At 42.6% G+C, this 20290-nt stretch overlaps 1 protein-coding gene and 1 non-coding gene across 2 annotated transcripts in view; one reads left to right on the plus strand and one right to left on the minus strand.

The window, feature by feature from the left end:
- The window catches only part of GTF2F2 (general transcription factor IIF subunit 2), an 81513-nt gene extending 68718 nt beyond the window's left edge, over positions 1–12795 (plus strand). Inside the window, exons 7-9 of the mRNA XM_069010284.1 lie at positions 2799–2898; positions 7313–7456; positions 11974–12795. Of these exons, the coding sequence (XP_068866385.1) occupies positions 2799–2898; positions 7313–7456; positions 11974–12093 (364 nt within the window). The 3' untranslated portion in view covers positions 12094–12795. The remainder of the gene's footprint in view (positions 1–2798; positions 2899–7312; positions 7457–11973) is intronic.
- Positions 12796–20009: 7214 nt separating this feature from the next.
- On the minus strand, positions 20010–20144 carry LOC138120211 (small nucleolar RNA SNORA31). Its single transcript, XR_011155783.1, has one exon. It is a non-coding gene; the product is annotated as a small nucleolar RNA SNORA31 (small nucleolar RNA).
- Between the last annotated feature and the right edge of the window lie 146 nt (positions 20145–20290).

Here is a 20290-nt window from a genome sequence, read left to right on the forward strand (position 1 = left end):
GGAAACCTTTGCCAAGAAATCTCAAAGTACAACACAAATACCTCTGAAATTTCAGAGAGATACATTTGTAGCTGATGGATTTGTTATTTGGTATGTATAGGTCTTTCTGAAGTCTTCTGCCATTTCACAAACAAACTTAGATAGTCCCTTTCCAATTCACTTGGTAATCTTCCATTCTGTTTCCTAAGCAGGCAGTAAGTTTTTCTTTGCTTTCAAGATTTTGTGCTGGAGAACTTTACTTGTTAAATGTAACTTCACTGCCATCAACCTTTGGAGGGAGGCCTCTGAGAAGTGTATTAGCTGTCTTACACATTTGGTTTTTTACTGGTTTGGAAATTGGCAGGTTGACATAAAAGAGCTGAAATGCATATCCTGCATGGTGAGTGAAAAATGTTAAGAAATAAATTGCTGGTGTACTTTTGTCCAAAGAGGAATTAATTAAAGGAAGCTGCACTGAATGGGGTTGAAATTTCCTCTATTGTAATTTTAGAATGCTAGACCAGGCAGAGACCTTGAACATGAGTGGTGTCTGAAGTCCAAGACTGACAATTCATCATTGAAGAGCTAATGTTCTTTGGCTGTTTACCTGAAGAAATGAAGGATATTGTAAATTTATGTTGTAAAGAGTAATGAATATAAAGCCCAGTGGAAGGAGGATTAATCATGAAGAAATGCCACTGCTGAATGCCTGGCACTGCCTGAAAACATGACACCATCTGATGTATTTAAGTATTGTTATGCCTCTGTGCTGTAGCTGTAGTGAGAAGGACTCTGGAACAGCATTGCAAATCAAGTAACTAAATCTGGTGCACACGAAGTTGGTGCAGTGGCCTTGGAGGGGAAGAGAGTGACAAGAATTCCCAGGTCGTCTCAAGGAGCCCCTGTCTCATAAGCAGGAGCAGTATCAGTAAACAGGTTGAGCAGGAAATCTCCTTTATGTAAAGGAAAAATGGGGGGAGAAGTGAGATGAAAAATAGCTAGAATACAGGAGAGGGAGGACTGGAAAATTCCCCAGATCAAACCAATAGGAAACACTATGAACTGGAAAAAAAATAATTAAAGCCAAACTATGTAAAAATTAAAGCCAAACTATTCAAAAATTTTAAAAGTTATTGAGACCAAAAAGAAAAAGATTAGGCAATGGAGAAGTAGAGAAAAAGATTTGTAGAAAAGATAGTGATTTAGTTTTGGCCTATGCCTCTTTGTGAAATGTGAGTTTAGAAGACCTTTGGTAACCAGATCAAGAAAATCTTTAAAGTCATTTAATTAGGTTGAAGGCCAAAAGATAAACTCCTGTGATAAGCAAAAAATGTTCACTGTTCATTTCCCTTCCAATTGATTTTCCTTCAAGCTAAGAAAGAAACATGCTAGATTTGGACAGAAGGCAGCATTGATATAAAAATGTAGAATATGAGGCAGTGGTTGCTTAAGAGTGGTTAAAACTGCAGAACAAATGACAAGTCTGCAAAGATTCAAGAGGAAACAAGTTTATGTCTATGTATGAGAAAAAACTGCCCCCACCTACTGTCCAGCAATACCAGCTATGAAGGATGATTTGCTTTCCTTCCAGTTGCTACAACTAGAGAATTTATTTCTTAATTTAATACTTCCTTCAAATGTAATTTATTTAGGTTGTTCAGGTGTTAAATCAGAAACATGCTGAATTTAAACTTTATCTTTTTGGTCATACATGATATCTTTACAAAAATAAATCAGTGATCTCAAACATTTACAGTTGTTTTTAAAGAACTGCCAGTTTACCATTTTTATGTTTTACACTAGTAAACATGCAGTTACTATTTGCATTAATGTCACCATGTTAATTTTTGTTTGGAAAGATGCAAGCATCACTGTATGTTTATTGGGCTGTGTTGTACTGTGTTTAGTGGAAATTGACTCCTCTGCCTATGAGATATCCCTTTGGAAACAAAACAGCTTCACTGATAATTAACATATTTAACAGCATAATTAATTGTATGTGCCATAAATCCATTTTGTCTGAAGGGTCATTGTCCTGTGCTTTTCTAGAGCTTGGTTTCTTGCATCTTCATTTCAAGTAGAAATTCTTGAGTGCTAAATCTGAAGTAAATGGAACACTCTCTCTACGTCATCATACAGAAGCTTTAAATTACATAGGGATGAGCTTGACAAGATGTCCTCAACCTCTGACCTTCTCAGAGTCTTTCCCAAAGAGAACTGAAGGTCACTTGTTGTCTGTGTGACAGAGTCTTGATTGCACATGGATTTGAAGCTGGGTGGATTTTTCTGTCTTCACATCTTTAAAAGTGCTCTTAAAACTGTTACTTGTAATCTCTTACTGTACTGTAATGCCAAAAGAAAGGTCATGGAATTTTATGTTTTTACATTTGAATATCTAAGAGGAGGTCATGGGGTCAGCAGAGGTGGACAAAAAGCTTTTTCATCCCTCAGCTGAGTAAACTGTGAGATTCTGGGTTCATTTGGGTGGGGTTTGATCTTTTTTAAGAGCAACGGCTTTTTTTCAACCTGAGCATTAGGCTTTTGCAGTGAAATTTGTGTTCAGGCTTTGTTTTTAGTATCTTCTCTTCACAGTAGCTTGATTTTCAGCATTTCAGTATCTTCTGTAGCATATAGCACCCTAATAGTTTAGTGTCCTTAAGCAAAAATGAGTAGGAAGAACTTAATCCAGAAGAGTGCATCTGTTCTGCCTTGTGGATTGTTTGCAGCTGGCCTTTGGTAACAGCTGGTTCATACTTGCAGATTTTTGGAATTCACTTCAAGTGTGTTTGAACTTTTTGTTCTTGTTTTCTTTTTTGTAGATTACAGATAGAAGAATCTTCTAAACCTGTAAGGTTATCACAGCAGCTGGACAAAGCTGTAACCACGAACTATAAACCAGTGGCTAATCATCAATATAATGTAAGTAGCTTTTAGTATTTTCCCTCCTTTTCTTCAGGAGGAATTGGGCTTAGGACTCCAGGACTGCTCTGCTGCTGTCCAGCAGCTCTTTCGCTCACAGTTGGCCAGTGTCTTTGGAAATGCTCTATGTCATCTGCTTTCTCCTTGATTTTATCTTCTGGGGATCTTCTTTCTGTCTCAAGACCAATATCACCCTTGGGGCTAAGGTCTGCCAACTGTTAAGTGTCTTGTGTTATCTGATGGAGGGCAGACCACCTTCACCCAACCCTTTTTAATGGCTTTTTTACATTCTTCCTCTAATCTTTTTTTTTTATGTAATTTTGACATTTGTGGATGAAAGGCAGTTCTGACTTTGTGCTATGAGATGTGGAAGCAGTCTTTTGAGCCAAATAACTTACCATCTGCAGGAGGGTAAAGGACTTGAAAAGAATCATTAGTTTCCAGTCCTTTGGAGGAACTGGCAACAAGTGGAAAATGATAACAGCTGATAATTTTTCTCAGTTTTATACCTTCACAGTACATGTTATTGGCATCATTGGCACTGTCAATATTACACCCACACTGCTGTTCCAGATCAGTTGATGTACATGTAAACTATAATGTCCTTTTCCTTAAAGATCCTCTTTGAGTAGTTTGTGCATATGCATATAGAATTGCTATTACTGCTGAATGTGAGGAACATTAAGTCATACTGAAAATGAATCACTGTGTTAGTCATTTAAACTTTCACACTTTTTATTAAGATTTTATTTACATAAAACAAGTGACAATATACTGGATGATATTTAAGCATTATTATGAAAGTCAGTCTATTGCCACAGAACCAGAAACAATAGTTTCTCTCTCATGGGACTGTTTTGTAGTAGTTACTGTTCAAAGTCTGCTCTATACATCGATGGTCATACCAATATAACTATTGCAGCTGAGGGAATGATGTTTAACCAAAACAATCATACTGATGTATCCTGCTATGCAGATGCAATTTTGTATGAGTATATTGTTTTATGATGCTGCTGGTATTCTCCTTCTTTAGTTCTGGAATAAGTATTTTATTAAGGTTCAGGTTAGATGGCTGAAAGGATATATTACTGGGAGAAAAAGTCCATGTTGAATTTTTCTGCTGTTTTCAAGCAGCAACTGGTTTCTTAGAACCTGCTGCATTGCATGTAATCATATGGCTGCTGTGTTGAAGACAGGATTTTCACAAGAAAGAAATAATAATGTACAAACTATCATATATGCTAATACATTTGGTCATCATGTGGGCAGTTTCTGAGAGAAGAATGAGTATCTACTAAATAAGACAGAAAGGTTTAACATTTCTTAAAGGAAAGAATATAAAATGGGGCTTAAGTGTAGCTTCTCCATGTACTTATAAATGAACATACAACAGGAAGGAGGAGGGAAATAAATTACATGTGGATGGGAAATAGCAATAGCTTGTTTGAACTCAAGGACTGGGAAACTGATTAGGTTATTTTTGCAAGAAATTATATTAAACCTACATTTTTATTAGAAGAAATTGCAATTCCATTACAATGTATGCTAAGATTGTAACTTAAGCTTTTCTTCTCTGGGAAAGGGACCTCCATTATATCTGTAAATATTAAATGTGTTTACAAAGTTGCAAGATTAATATTCTTGCAGCTAGAACCTTTCTGTGACTTAATTATTTTTCATAATACAGCAGAAAAATATTTCAGTGGTTCTGGTTCTGGTTCAGCCCCTTCAGAGGCTTCTTTCAGTGGTTTCTTTGTGGTCCTCTCTTCCCACTGTCCTATACTGTAGAGGCTGGTACCCATGCTTCAGGAGACAAGAAAACCTTTAAGAGTACTTTCAAGCATCTTCAGATGACCCTTTGGATTTATTCTCACTTCTCTATCACTTCTGTGCTAGCTGTCTACCAAAGCAGTTATATCAGCTTCAGTATTAATGATACCTTCAAGAAGGCATTTTTGGAAGCTTTTCAGCAAGCTTAGCAGCATCCTGGGAAGGTAAACAAAGAGAAACTGATCTCAGTATAAAGTCTTCCGGGGATAAACTCACAACTTCTATGCTAAACAGCTTGTTCTAAAATGGTCCTTCCTTGAAATCAAGGAGTATTTGAATGCTTTTTAAATTAAAAAACCACACAACTTTAAAGAAATCCAATTAGTTTACAGTGTAGGTGCATTCTATTACATTCTATTACTATTAAAAAGTGCTTTATGCCTACTACATAAAAGATCCTGTTTGCAAAGAAAATAGGAGGGAAAAAAAGTGAAAGGCTGCATTGTAACTTGCTATGAGCAGTGTATTCACAAGACCAAAAAGAAGAAATCAACAACAGAAGACACCAGGCTTTTTCTTGTTTTTAGCACTTCACAATGTGCTCTGTTTTTAGACAACACTGGAAGCTGTTGCTGAAGTTAGAGGGAAATTCTGGAGTGTTGCTAATTAGAGAGTGGGCAACTGGGATACCAGCTGCAAATAACTTTCCAATAAAGGGTGGGTTTGATATTCAGTTTTCTATGTGAATTGATTTTATATATTAATTAATTAAGAATATTAGAATATTCCCATGGAATTTTTATAATAATTGTCTGTTGGACTTGCAGAAGAAGCAGATGTTTTGGACATGCTGTTGTTTATAGGAAGGCCAGTGTCGTATGTTCCTACTCTCATGTCTGTGGTGCAGCAGTTCTGCTGTAGATCATGGCAACCAAGATGATGTACTGTCAAGCTGGTTTGCTTGATGTTACAGTTTGCTATGTTGCAAAGCTTTTACTGTTTTGAAGATTTGTTCTTCTTTAAATGCAGTGGCTAAAGACTTAAATAATTACGCTAAACTGTGTTAGTGGGTAAAAATCAATTGTGTGATGGCTTTGTGTGGTGAGATTGTAGCTTTTATAACACTACATGGAGTTAGAAAAGCAGGCAAGTATTTGGTTGTGCACGCCCTTTGTAGCTTTAAAGCAGAAGCAAGAGACTTCAAGCTACAGGTTGGGAACAATTGCTCTGCATCCAGTTTAATGATGTACATCCATTTCAGAATTTGAAAGAAGTAGTTGGCTGGCTGGAGACCTGGGAGCTATGGCAAAGGTGGTAATAGTCTTTAGCCACTTTGGGACAGCTACCAAGAGACAGGATATTTTCACTCCAAGAGTAGGAGGCAGTTAGCTGGCAAGGATAGATGGGAAGAAATAAATTATGCCATAAAACCGATCTTTCTTCTTAAAAATAAGATCTTTAGTATCCAGTAGAACTGTGCATTTTCATTTCTAGGCTTTTTATCTGAAGGTCTTCCTTTTGAGGGTCAGGTTTGAGCCATCAGAAGCAGAACAGCTACCATACAGAATTATCCCACTTACAGCCAGGCACGTGTCCCTTATTGGTCACATGCATCTTTTCTGCTGTACATTGTGCCGCTGTGGATTCACCCACGCAGTTTGCCTGAAAGCACTTGATGATTACATGACTTATATTACCTTCTGGATCACTTTTGTTGGTTCCAAGGAGCTGGATGGTCTTCTGTTCGAGGGTGGTATTGGGGGTGGATGGGGTGATATGCTGGCAGGTGTTGTGGTTGGTGCTCTGTGGGAATTGGGGTTTGTTTGGGGTGTGCTGGTCTGTGCAAATCTTGCTTCTGATGATGAATCAGAGGAAGTATTTTTGGAGGTGATAAAAGTTTCTGCAAAAATATATAGTCATCGGGTGCAGATTGTAGTGGTTAAGTAACTTTTAATGTACAGTTTGAAGTAGGATGATGTGTGGAAACAAGAAGCCTCTGACTGCTTAGAAGGTTTGGGTTTTTGGGACTAGTGTAACTTCATGTATGCTACTTTGGTTTCTCCTGAAGGGAAACCATCCACATCCTCAAAGTGTGTCTTTGAAGATTGGTTGTATATTTATGGAGTTGATGCCTTGAGTGCTGTTTCTGGAGAAAATGAAGCAGTGTCCAAAGGCCATTGGGAGCATCCTTTGGGGAGGTGCTAGTTATGATTGTGGATGTAGCCATGCTGGCCTGTGGATTTTCCTGAGCATGGCAATTTGGAGGTTGTTAGACATTTGTCATTGTACCTCAGAAGCTGGTATCAACAGAGGTAGAGTGAGAATACCATCTCAGTTTGGGTTCCTGTACTATTATTAATTCTCCTTTCAGGTTTGGGTACCTGCAGGCTCTGTTTCTGCTTTTTTTTTTCTGCTTAAAGCAGACACACACATCTGAGAAGGTTATTGTGCTGAGGACAGAGTGCTTAGTTTATGTTCATAAAAGAACATTTGAATGTTCAAAAGAAAATTTTCCAGATGAAAAAGCACTGAGTCATTGAACAGTGTTTTATTAAATAGAAGAGGGTTTTTCGTGGCTTAATATTCAGCACTGAGAATTATACAGCATTACATATGAATGTCTTTAAAACATGTTTTGTAACAGATTGAATATGAGAAGAAGAAGAAGGAAGATGGGAAACGAGCTCGAGCTGATAAACAGCAAGTGTTGGACATGCTTTTTTCAGCCTTTGAGAAACATCAGTATTACAACATTAAAGACCTGGTGGACATAACCAAACAGCCTGTGGTATGTACTGGAAGTCTTGTAAATACAACCATTTTCAGTTGTTACTACTGTGTGTATTTTACATATCCAAAAAATAGTTTAGTATATATTATATGCCTTAGAAACTCCTCTCTGAATATGTTTTACAACAAACTGAAATCACCATGTTTTAAGTTGAGCATTGTAGGACAAGGTGGGATACTGAACATTGCCGTGAGTGTGCTTTTTCCTGACAGAGATGGTTTAAATAACCTAAATGGTCTCTTTTATTTAGGTTTGCTTTAATACTAGGAACCAAATTCTGCAATGCTCTCCTGTCTCCCCTGCTACTTCTGTCCTCACTGAAGCCTAGTTCTCTTGGCAGTAGAGAGCTTGTGTAAGTGTGTGGTTGGCCTTTCCCTCAGCTTCTGAACTTTATTTTGGCACAGCAACAGGGGTAACTCTTTTCCTATATTCCATGTAGTTAGTATTAAATACAGGGATTATCCATGTTAGGAGTTCAGGCATTGTGTCAATGCCTTCAAAATCACTGAATTTCCTTTGTAAATAGGATAATTTTTAGGTTAAGAGTTTAGGTGGTTGATATTTAGGGTTTATTTGGGGTTTTCTTTTAAACAGTGTTTTGATACACAAACAAAAAAAGCACCAAGACATCTGCATATGTGATGATTTTGTTACCTTGCAGTGGCTGTCAGCCTCCTCATGTATGAACCATAACTTTCCAGTTCTTTCCCTTCTTTCCCTGTTGAAGCTTTCCTTGAGCAGACCTGGCAAGAGTGGAAGGGAGACAGGGACATGTGAAAGACCTTTGGTGTTTTTGATGTTTTTCACTGCCAACTTCAATATCTGTCCTCAACCCAGCTGCAGATTTCAGAAGACTTAAGGGGACTTAATTATGTTTGAGTCTAAAGGAGCAACAAGTCATAAATTGTTAGAGCTAAGGCAGAAGAAAGAACAGTAACAGCTGGATTATGGAAAAAATACTGTAAAAAAGGGGGGGAAAATGAAGATGCTTACTAGTTTTGCTCACTTCACATTTAGAATTAAGTGTATCAGTGTCAGAGCATTTGTATAAGTGAACAATCTGTTTGGTTAGAAGCTGCACAAAGATGTTACCCAATTCAAATCCATGTAGGTTCACTGTGTTCTAGTGCCTTGAAAGAAACTTGAAAGTTGAGTAACATATTCGTGTCTTCCATTCATTTATCTCATGAGTCAGCTCCTTATCTCTGTGGCAGAGAAGGTGTGTGGGTCATGGGAGCTGAGAAGGAGGAAGAAGGAATAGGGGGAAGATACGGAGGAAGTGGCAAGAAAATTTTAGGTGGTTTTTTTTTTAGTAAGAGAAGTGTGGCAGTCACTACCCCGATCACTTTGAATGCAAGTCTGTACAGATTTATCTCATCTACCATGACATCAGCTTGCAGTAGTCACCCACAACTCCCACTTAAGCCACTGGAGAACTTGAAATTACAAATAAATAAAGGTATTTTTCTTACGTAATGGTAAATGTAAACAGTAAATTAAACCCTTGCTACAGAATATGTTGCATGTTACACAAGAAATTGCTGCCATCTTTATTTGTGTCATGAAATCACAAAACAAGTCTTTTCTGAATGTAAATTACTGCTGTATTAGGGAAACCTGGGTTTATTTGTTTTTCATTCTAATGAAATAACAATTTGCAGTAGTAGGCAAATCTTTTGCCACCTACCCAGATGAAAGTACTGAATGGTCCCTGGAAACATTGGAGTAATTCTAGACTTGGGCTTCATGGCTGTGAACATAATACAACTCTCTGTAAGCAACCAAATATTTGTGAAGAATGGAACCAGTATGGAACCAGTGGTCTAAGATGAACTGTATTTTTAAAAAATTGAGTAGATTGTTTGCATTTTTTCTTCTATTTTAGTTTTAAGTAATGGTTATCCTAAATACAGTTGAGGGGTTTATTTCCCCCTCAAAGTTTCAGAAGGATTTTCAGAGCTGGTAAGTTAACTTCTCAGAAATTTTTATCCTAGAATTCCATAACACTTCATTTTTTTATGGAAAAAATCATGAGGGAAGGTGGAACACAGCAGAGGATGCTTTAAATATACAAACAGATCACCTACAGATGAGCTTCTGTGCTAGAATTATATGTACATAAACATACTGGATCCCTCTCTGAGAAAAAATTGTGGCCCCCTGATTAGCAATCACCAGACTCTAAAATTCAGTATGTGGCATCACTGGGAGTAGTGTGGTGTTCCTCTCCATGGTATGCTATCAGAGCACTATGCTTCACGATATATGGGCCAGCCTGGTGCAGGTGAGAAGTCCTGGTTTCTAGAAGGAGAATTGATCCTGCAGGAAAAATCATAACATCCCTTGAACTCATCTCTTCAAGCCACTTTCTCTCAGGTACAGTACAGCACAGTGGGATTATCCGTGATTCATAACTGTCTAAAAACTCCAGCAGTTCGGTGTTGTCTGTGCACACACAGTGATGTTTTGGGGTTAATGGTCTCAGCTGCCCTCCCTAACACCTCTGCTGCCTGGTTGCCCCCCACAGCAGAGAGGGGGAAAATGGGATATGTTGCAAATCCTCAGCTGCTGCAGTTCACGGTTCCAGCTTGAAATGCCCTTACCTGTGGCACAGACCTTGCCTTGCTATTCTGTTTGGGTTAGTTTTGTTCCATTTCATTATGCTCTTGGAAGTTTTGCCCTGAGAGAAGCAGAACTGCCTGGGTAATTAGGTCTGACAAGTAACTGAAATTTAAAATAGCCATCGTATAGCTGGGTGGGTGGGTTTGGGTGGGTGCTGTGGACAGTTCAGCCACAGTGGTTCCACTCTGCCTGAGCTCAGCAGCAGCATCACACCTTGTGACCCAGCTTCCCAGGTACAGACTAGATCTGCCAGCCCAGGAGCTGCACATGAATATACCTCGTGGCACCGAGTGCAGTTATGGGGGATTTTTTCCATTTCTCTGTCCATGTGGTCTAGAGCAGAATTCAACCTTGCAGCCAGGTGTTTCTCCCACCCACTCTGCCATGCTTTGAAGTGTCTGTCGGTGGCACTGCCTTGCGTGCAAACCAGGCAGTGGATATGCAGGTGTGCACATCTACACACAGCCATGCAGGAATGGCTTTCTCAGCTGCTCCCAGCACCTTTTACACGGTGCGTGGTGCATCGCTGTGGTGGCGGACGTGTGTCCCGGGTACCTGACGGAAACGATGACGGCATCTCTGCAACAGACGAGGTTTGCGAGAGGATGTCGGTGATCTCCTGCTGCCACCTGCTGGGCTTTGCATCCAGCGCCGCCCAAGGCTGAGGAGCCATCCCTGCACAGGGAACTCCCTGCTCCTGTGCCCAGCTGCTCAGCTGAAAGGAAACACCCTAAGGAACTGGTTCAGATACACATCTGTGATGGTCACCTTTCATACCTGTTGGACTGCTTTGTATAATTTTGATGTGTAGCTGAGAGGGAGAGTAAGGATAAATTTCTCTAAAAGAGACTTCTTTTACTGACTGAGAACATACTTTTTGTTTATGCATTTCCTAGCTTTCCACTTAGCAAAGGGGGAACAAGTGTAGGGAAGAGGCCTTAGGCAATCAACCTTTCTTATTTTCCTGTGTCTTCAACACGTATTTGCTGGTTTTAATGGCTTAGAGTATGTTGATATTTGCACTTAGTGGAACTGTAGATGAAGAAAATACAAGCTTTCCAACAACTCCAGTTCAATATAAGCACTCCAATAGGATTAAATTGCTCAAACTAAAGCAATTATGAATTTAATGTGGGGATTCTTAAACTGTGATCGGTGGTTGCCATGACAATCCACTCATATCAGTCCCAATTAATAATTAAACAAAAAGCAGGCTCTTGTGACTCTTAAGAAAATTACTGGTGTTTATTATAAAGAGTGAAGGAGGGGAATATCAGTGAGTTGTGTTTTGTCAAAGATTATACTACTGGTATAATAGCTCTACTTGTTTTGGTTTTTATTTTTCTCTTCCAAGCCTTAATATTTTAATGTATTAGAAAATTCTCAGACACATACTCAGCGCTCCTCTAAAAATGAGGCCATAATAAAAGCTTAAAGCTTTGGAAAATGGCATGAAAACCAACAGCTTGAGGCTTTGGCAAAGTCTGAATAAGACAAGGAGTTTCAAGATAATCCCAGCCCAAGCAAGAAGAAAGGTCAAGAGCTTTTAGCTCAACTGTAGGAATTCCAGCAGGAGGAAGATGTGTGAGATAATACTTCCCAAGAGGTGCTGGTAACTTCATTTCAGCAGCCCCTGGAGCATCCATCTCACCATACTTGCTTCTCATCACCCCTAGGGCTCGGGTGCTCCCTGCTGCATCCCTGGGGCTTGCCCTAATCCCTGCTGGTGCCTGAGGGTTGAAGTCTATCCCAGAGTCCTTCCCACACCAGTTAGCACCCATCAGCCAGCGGGGCTGTCTGCCCCCTAGGAACTGAGTCCATGTGATTGAGCAGGTGTGTAGGAACTGTGGCATTTGCCTGCCTGTTAAATTTGAATTTTTGCTTTCTTTCAGATATACTTGAAAGAAATTTTGAGAGAAATAGGCATCTACAATGTGAAGGGGACCCACAAAAACACATGGGAGCTGAAGCCAGAATACAGACATTACCAAGGAGAAGAAAAAAGTGATTAATAAAAACATTGATGAAATAAGAGTAATTGCACTGAGGGAACTGTGGTGTTTACAGACAGGACTGAGCACAGTGCAATTCTGCAAGGATAAAGATAAATTAAAGCAGCTGATACTTTGTAATTTTCTGTAGCTTTTTTCCCCAAGGAATATTTCTTGTATGTTTCTAAATATGCTTTGTCTTTTGACTGGAAAAGTTTATAGAATAAACTTGTATTAGATTTATCTTTATTAGAAATCTTTTGAGTTCTTCTCTCACTTTTTCTTGGTAGCTTTGTGGCTTTTCCAAGCCTTGGTAACTTTGATGGAAAATGTATCTTAGAGGAACCCATAACTTTGTGGGTTTGCATTCCAGTATAACCAGGTTTATACCCTCAGTTCTGTTGGGATCTCTCAGGTCTTCATCTGGAAGTCTGTAAAGGTGCACAACCCTTTGTGCAGTGTTTGGATGGAACGGACATGATGCTCCTCTTGGGATCAGGCTTTAGGAAAATCAGCCACAACCATGGTGATCGTCACGATCCTTAGACTCCCTGGGAACAAACTAATGCAGTTAAAAATCCATAAATTCAGTGGGAAGATGTCAGTCCCCTCCATGTGATTACTAAGAAAAAAATGAAATGTCTGTTAGGTACAGCAAGGAATAGTTTTATCTTTTGTTTGGTTTGTCTGCTGATAACTAAGTTTTGTTTAAGCATATCAATAAAAGCATTATTTTAATTTGTACCACACAATGTTCTACATTATTGACTGAAGATGTTGTGATTTAGGTGACATTGGTCTGAAGTGTTTTTTCAAAGCATGATTCTATTGCTGGCTTTGCCACTGGGTTCCTCTGTGATTTGGGAAAGATTGCTAAATGTATCGGTGTCTCTGTTCCCCCATTTTTGAAATGCACACATGCAAGGGTTGTCCCTTCAACATCCTTTTTAGGAGGGAGCAGGAAGGTGACTATTTAATTGTATTTTCAAATTTAATTATATTCATTTTATGTTAAAGAAACAGCAAAGAACACAGAGTGGGAAAACCTCATTAGTGTACCTGTAAATGAAGCAAAAGGTGAGGTTTGATAGTTCAGCTTTCACATTCCCTCATGTCCTTCAGGTGTGTGCATCATTTCTGCTCACCCTAATGAAACAGGAGGTCTGCTGTGAGCAGCAAACATTCCATTATTGGTCCACTTGGAAGCAATGAACAGCTTGGGGAGTGGTCAAATTGTTTCCAGAGGTTTGTGAAACAACTCTTATACATAAGTCACACAATTTTGCTCAATTTTTTTTCTAGAGTTATTTCTGTAGGTACCTCTCTACAGCTACACTTCGGGCTGCTGCTCAGCATCCTGTGGCATGAAGTGTCCAGTTCCCAGGAGATGGACTGCTGAGTTTTGAAGAGCAGATCCCATTCTGGGGGCAGGGTGATGTGTGTGCTTTCATAAATACTGCTGCTGACTCGTGTCTCCTCAGGCTCTACGAGCAGACCCAGCTTGCAGATGGCTGCAGGAGCCCTCTGAGGGTGCTGAGAGGAATGCAGGAAGTCAGCCTTTGTGTCTTGCTGTGGAACACGATGTGCTCCCAGGCAGTAGCCAGGGCCTGCTCACCCTGCTGTCCTCGTGCTGCTCGAGTCCTCTGTGCACTTGTGTTCAGAGCCGTGTAGGATGAGAGCTCTTGCCTTTCATGAGCTGGGCTCTTCTGTGGGATCCGTGTCCTCTTTCAGCAGCTGAAGCACCCCGCAAGTGTAGGTCAGTTTCTCCCTTGTGTTGGTCCTCACATGGTCCTCTAAAACCATGCAGGCGGATGCCATGCAATCCTGATTGAATAGTGGTGTAATTCCTTACCACAGGTGAAAATGACTGTGCCATTTCAGAGGGAAATGGTTCCTTTGAGTGGGATCCCCAGCAGGATTAGTTTAGCAGGAAAGTTTTGGATCTCCTTGTATTTCTGGTTTAATGTGAGCTGCTTCACAGTTTGTCTGATTATGTCAGAGGGACATAGTCAGCATGAAATGCCTGAACATCTAAGTAAAGGAGGTGTTCTATTGATCTGCAGAGTGCCTTTGGACAGGGTAAATAACCTCTACTCAGGAGTAATGGAAAATGTGCAGAGCACTCCATTTTTATGGGGTTTATGGTCTTTACAAAGGGCTGCTTTTTTTATGGGGATCATTAAAAATGTGTAGAGTGCTAGAAGTAATCAAGCAATGGAGTTTTCAACCAGCAAGCAAGCAGAAAGGTTGAAGAATGCCAAGGTGTACTGGTTTGCTTGCAGTCTTCTGTGGAATAACACTAGTTTAAAAAATGAGGAGCAGGACAGTGAGGAAATACCATTTTGAAAATGGAACTAGGAAATGCTGTATCAGAGTAAACTAAGAAAAGGTAACCAGTGGAGAGTCCAGAAGCCAGGCAGCTTGTGAAGTACTTTTTCACCTGCTTCCTACGTGATTTTGGAGGCTTTCTAGCATGTTAGGGTGCAATTGGAATTCTAGCCTCAAAAGCTGCCACAAAATCCAAGTGGCATGAGAGCAGTGAATAATGAGCCCACAGAGATGCTGATCTAGAGCATGAAAGATGCTCTCCTGTGCTGGTAGCAGGACCTGTGCTGTGCATTCAAGTGCTCTGCTGGCTTCTGCCTCGTGGGAGCACATGGTAAAGACAGAAGTTTTTAGGTGCCCTTGGCAGGTCATCATCCAGCCTGCAGCCAAGCCATGGGATCTTGCAGTACAAACCATCCTAGAGACAGAAGCAGCAGGATAAACACACTGCTATGGGGCCCATATTCTCCCTTCTGCAGTGACCCAGGGCACTGCAGGACTAGGCTAAATTCATGCAAGGCTGTAATGACTGAGCATTTGGAAGAACCTCTTTTGGATCTATCACTTAATAACCAGCAAAACCTCTCCAGCTCTGCTGCGCTTGTTCTGCACGAGGCCCTTACGCAAGTGCTGTTGGCAGGATTGCCATCTGCCAGGAGAGAGGAAGAAGGAGGCTGGCCCCCACATTTGGATTAATTTAAACTCTGGACTCACAGCAGTGATGAACAATGATTCCCTGCCAGTCTTCCCATGTGCTGCTGTCTCTACTCACTGCTGAACTCTGCTCAGGCAAATGTTCTTGAATATTAGTGGTCAAAACACTGCTTGGTGAGTGGGTCCCACAGGCTTCAGAGGAAGTTTCTGTGTGCTAAATGCCATGAAATGAGATTAAAAGCGATCCACTCTCCAGCATTGCTTCTCCCAAATGACCAGTGTGAATCGTTGGAAATCTCATACTCAGGAAGCTCAGGCAGTACCAGCATGGACCTGAGCAGACACAAGGTGACAGCCACCCCTTTAGAGATCCCCCCATTCACTCAATCTCCTTCTCTTTCCCCCCACCCCAGGGAAATGGGGAGGAGAATCAAAGTAAAACTTGTATGTTGAGAAAGAACAGTTTAATAACTGAAAATTAGTAAAATATAGTAGTAACGGTAAAAAAATATAAAAATTCTAATAAAAACAGAAAAACAAGTGGTGGCCAATACCACCACCCTCACCATCCTCTGACTGATGCTAGACCCCCCCCCCTTCCTGAAGCCAGGTCGGCCCCCCTTATGGGTAAGTCCCTCCCTGTTTATATACTGGGCATGGCATTCTGTGGTGTGGAATAACCCTGGTAAGCCCGGGTCACCTGTCCCAGCTGTGCTCCCTCCCAGTTTCGTGTCCCTCTTCCCTGGCAGAGCATGAGACAGTGGAAAAACGTCCTTGACCTAGGGTAAACACGCCATAGCAGAAAACCAAAACATCAGTGTGTTATCAACACCGCTCGGATTCCGAATTCAAGACACAGCACTGTACCAGCTACCGAGAAGAAATTAACTCAGAAACGAGCACGGCTGAAAACCAGGACACAGAGGGACCAGGACAGCACGCGTTGCCGGGGGTGGCTGGCGGGCTGGGGCACCTGCCGCCGGTGGGTGAAGGGCAGAGCTGACTCCCTGAAACACCTTTTTGTGGGCAGCCCGAGGAAGCACCGGCAGCTGCAGCCAGTTCTATGGCCGCAGCAACCACACAGCTGTAGGGGCAGCGAAATCATCCCTCCCTGCTGCCACGGGAGGGGCCGAGAGCGCCCGGCTCGGGCGCAGACACAGCTGTAGCTAGAGCAGATAAAGCTCAGCCCTTGAACCAGGCTATTCCAGTAGCAATAGTGGGGTTTTGTTAGCTGAACATCCATTGTGAGGAGGGCGGGAGCAGCCAGCTTTACGTGGCCATTTCTCGACTCTCTGTTACAAAGAATGTGGGAAGCTAATCTTTAAAAAACTTTCTGGACATCTACGTTCATGGACATTCCCTATTATAAAAACAACAGCTGGACTGCTTTGTGCCAGCACACCTGCATCTTGCTGAGGATAGAAAGAAAGAGGTTTGCTCTCTGAAATGCCAGCCGTGTTTCCTTCCTGCTGCTGCTGGTCACACAGATGGGGAAGTGAATACCAGCTGTTAGCTCCCAGGATAAAGGGTGGGCTGCAGAGAAACAATGGTTCAGCATTTTTATCACTGTGTCCAGCTGCTGCCACACTGGCATCACACAACCAAAATGGTCTTCAAAAGGTCTCCAAGGGTGTTTGGCTCCTTTCTGCCTGAAGGGGAAGGTGATGAATGCAGCTCTAGTGGATCGAAATGCCCAGCAGCCACGTGCATGCTCAGCAACATCCCACCCACTCCTGCAGAACACACGTGCAGAGTTGCCGGCATTTGCTGGCACCCAAAAATGCTCCCTCAAGCCACCAGCCCCGGACACAGGAACTTGGCTGTGATCTTTACACAACAGCTTCCATCTGCAGCTTCAACCAAAAGGCAGCCAAGGCACAGGGACTGCGGACAAGCAAGACTGTGCTCTTGGGAGTGGATTTTGTACTGTTTAGGGCAAAAACTTCCAGGCTTGGCTAGGGTTTTTTCCTCCTACCAAGACGTTTATCCCTGAGCTAATGAGCACGGTGTTTAACTGCTGCTCTCTCACTGCAGGCTGCAGTGACACAGAGGTTTTCTGGTCCGGAGCAAAACATCCCAGCTTGCAGTGGCAGCGACACCCCAGGGAAGTGGCTATGGAGAAGCACAGATGGAGGCTCACAGGAGCGGAGGGGGGCATCCTATCTGCTCCAAGCGAGCAGCAGAGTGTGAGAAAGCAGAGGGTATCTTGAGGCAGATACTATTGCTCTTTAATGAAAGCATCCTCCCTGAACAGCTGTCACTGAGAACACTGCCAGGATTGCAGTGGGCTGGCCTGTGCCAGCTCAACAGCCAGAGACTTGCTTAGGGAAGAAAGCAAAGTGCAGCTTTTAAATTTTTTTCCACTTTTAAAAAAAAAAAAATTAGTCTCACTTTACTTGTTGGACAACAACCATGTCCTAAGCTTACTGTAATTGGCTCCTGGCCGTGAGCTAAACTGAGTTAAAAAATAAATTCACAAGAAAAGCCCCCAACACCAATCAAACCCAACTGTGTTTCCTACAGACTTTCATTTAGAATTTTCCCTTTGCGGGTTCTCCCTCCTTGTGCCAAAGCTGAGGGCTGCACAAGGCTCCAGGACCATCATCCACTTGGGCTCTGGCATTCACCTCCCGCCCATGTTCAGTGGGCAAAGCTAAGTGGGCTTTGCCCCCAGAGGAGCAGTGGGGTCACCAGTGTCTCTTGCAGCACACGAGATGTTCCCTCCACATGAACACCCCCAGGTCTGCACCCTTTCTCCTCAAAGCAGATGGCCAAGGAGCAAAACACTGCTGTAGCAGCATTCAGACATTAACATCAGTCACTGGCCCATGGAAAGTGTTCGGGGCTTTTTTGTGGATTTGTAGATGGGGTAGCAAAACTGTAAGACAAAAAGAAGACATTGAGGGTGAACAGTGGGGTGGGAGGGCAAAAGGTCAAGGGGACCATGGGACACGTGCCCAGCACAGCAGCTGCTTCCTTCAGCCTCAAGGCATCACTCCTTTAGCCACAGAGGTATGAAACTAAAAAGGCAGGTTCTTCTCTTTGTAAGCAAATCAGCCTTCCTTCCCCAGCAAGGAAGTACGTGGGGGCCACCCACAAATCAGCATCCAGCTCATAGCAAGTGCAGGAGCAGCCTGAGAAGCTGAGCAGCCCGAGCCAGCAGAAGAAAGGTTTTCACCCAGCTGCTTAACCTACTCCATGAGGCTCAGGGGAAATGCTATTTGGATCCTTCCCAAAGCCACTGAAAGTATCTTTCCAGGAATGGGAGATGCAGGCCTGATAAGCCTATGTTTTAAAACAAGGCGGGGCTAAGTTTTAAAGCTGTCCTTCAGTTCGGGCTGTGTTCGAAGCAGCACCAGGGTAATTTGTTACCATGGGGGATTTTATCAATTTAATAATGCCAAAGCTGTTGTCTGATGTATGAAGTTTCCTTTCCAAATCACTTCAGCTTTTCAGGCCCAGGAAGGAAACAGCTGCTTTAGATGAAGATGGGCCAGAAGGGGAGGAATTACATAAAGAGGAAATACGCTGACTTCCTTCCCAACACAGAGCTGTGCCATGGACTGTGGACAAGTGCATTTACCAGGCACGCCACAGCAGGCAGCTACCAAAGCAGCGCAGCTGCGACAACCACTTGTCACTGCTGCAGTCCTTCCCTGCCACACCCTCCCTGGTGCATCTGACAGACTTGATGCTGCACAGCAGCAAGAATTGTCCTCTTCCCTGAGAAACTGAAGGCAGCAATGCATTTTTGGGAAGTGCAGTGAGTACAGAACGAACATTTCTCTTGCAGCTCACTGAAGAAACAAACAAAATCCCACAACTCCAGAGCCTTTGAGCTGACACTTCCTCACAGCAGGCTGAATGGAGCCTTCCCACCAGAGGCTCTGCCATGCAGAAAAGAACACCTGCTTGGAGCACAGAACCCCCTAGTTAGGAATGTCTGCACACCAATTAAATATCCCAATGAGCCTGGAGTACAGACAGCATGACACACAATCTGCCATTCAACCAAGCAGCAAGGCTGTGCTCACGGTGCTTTGAAGCACCTGCTTTTCACAGCAGCACCTCATCTGTACACAGGTGCCACGTGGCAATTTGCTCCAGGCTGGTGCCCAGGGCTCCCAGCCTCGGCAGAACCAGGCAGGCAGGGGCAGGAGCCATTTTCACTCCCACCTATCAGCTCCAGTTTTAAACTTTGACTCACAGGAAGTGGGAGCCAGGGCTATGAGGGGCAGCACAGCCATACCAGCGCTGCCCTGCCCAGACTAACTTTACTCAACTGAGAAGCAAAAGCCTCAACTAAGTGTTTCCTCTCCCTCTCCTTTAATGCTCCCATCTTTAATGAAGATGCAACAGAAAAGAGAAGATAACATCCTCACCTGGCCCCATTTACATCCTCTGCAAGGAAAGCAAGAGTTGCCTCAGTGACTTTATCCAGGCTTTGAACCTGCCTCCCTGCCTTTCAGCCCCACTGAAACAGGTTACACCAAAATTGTACCTCATCCAGAAGCTCAGCTGATCCAAAATTCTTACTTGGAAAAGCTTAAAAAAATTATATATTTATATAAATGAAGTTCCCACAGAACTAAAAGAGGGTGTATTTAACCAGACAGGAACCTCAGAGATAACTAGGGCATACTCCATTCCCTCCTCCACAGTCTCTCACTCCTCCCAGCCTGCTGCCACATCTATCTCACCCCTGCAGACCCCCACCTCCACCCTCCAGCACCAGGGGCCAAAAACTGACACAGGACAGCGAAGACGAAGAAACTCTGTAGGAGATAAACAGTTGGCACGTGGGCCATGCCCTCCCCTTTCAGGCACCTTAACCTATGTCTCTGCTATCACTGCAGCGGGAAGAAAGTTAATGATTACCAGTCCAAGGCAACATCCCTGGTCAGGCACACAGCAGCAACAGACACCCACTTACTTGCACCAGGTGGGGCTCTGAGGAAATTTGTGTTCCTTTATTCAATCCAAACTGCCACCAGGTCAGACAGGCAGAAAGCGCAAGGAACCTGTTACTGTTGCATCTCAGAGAGAACCAGAGAAGCAACAGTGTTTGCTCCAGGTCTGTCAAACAGATGCATTCCCTAACAAGGAACACGGCAGGAACAGCAAGTTACATTCACTTCTCAAGCACGGACATTCAACCAGTTTGCAGGAAGTCTAGGGCACAGCTAGGCCATTCCAACATCTCTCTCCAAGAGGCCAAGCACAGAAAAATCCTGCTACT

The sequence above is a fragment of the Aphelocoma coerulescens genome, chromosome 1 (assembly GCF_041296385.1).
Source record: "Aphelocoma coerulescens isolate FSJ_1873_10779 chromosome 1, UR_Acoe_1.0, whole genome shotgun sequence".
NCBI classification, from domain to species: domain Eukaryota; kingdom Metazoa; phylum Chordata; class Aves; order Passeriformes; family Corvidae; genus Aphelocoma; species Aphelocoma coerulescens.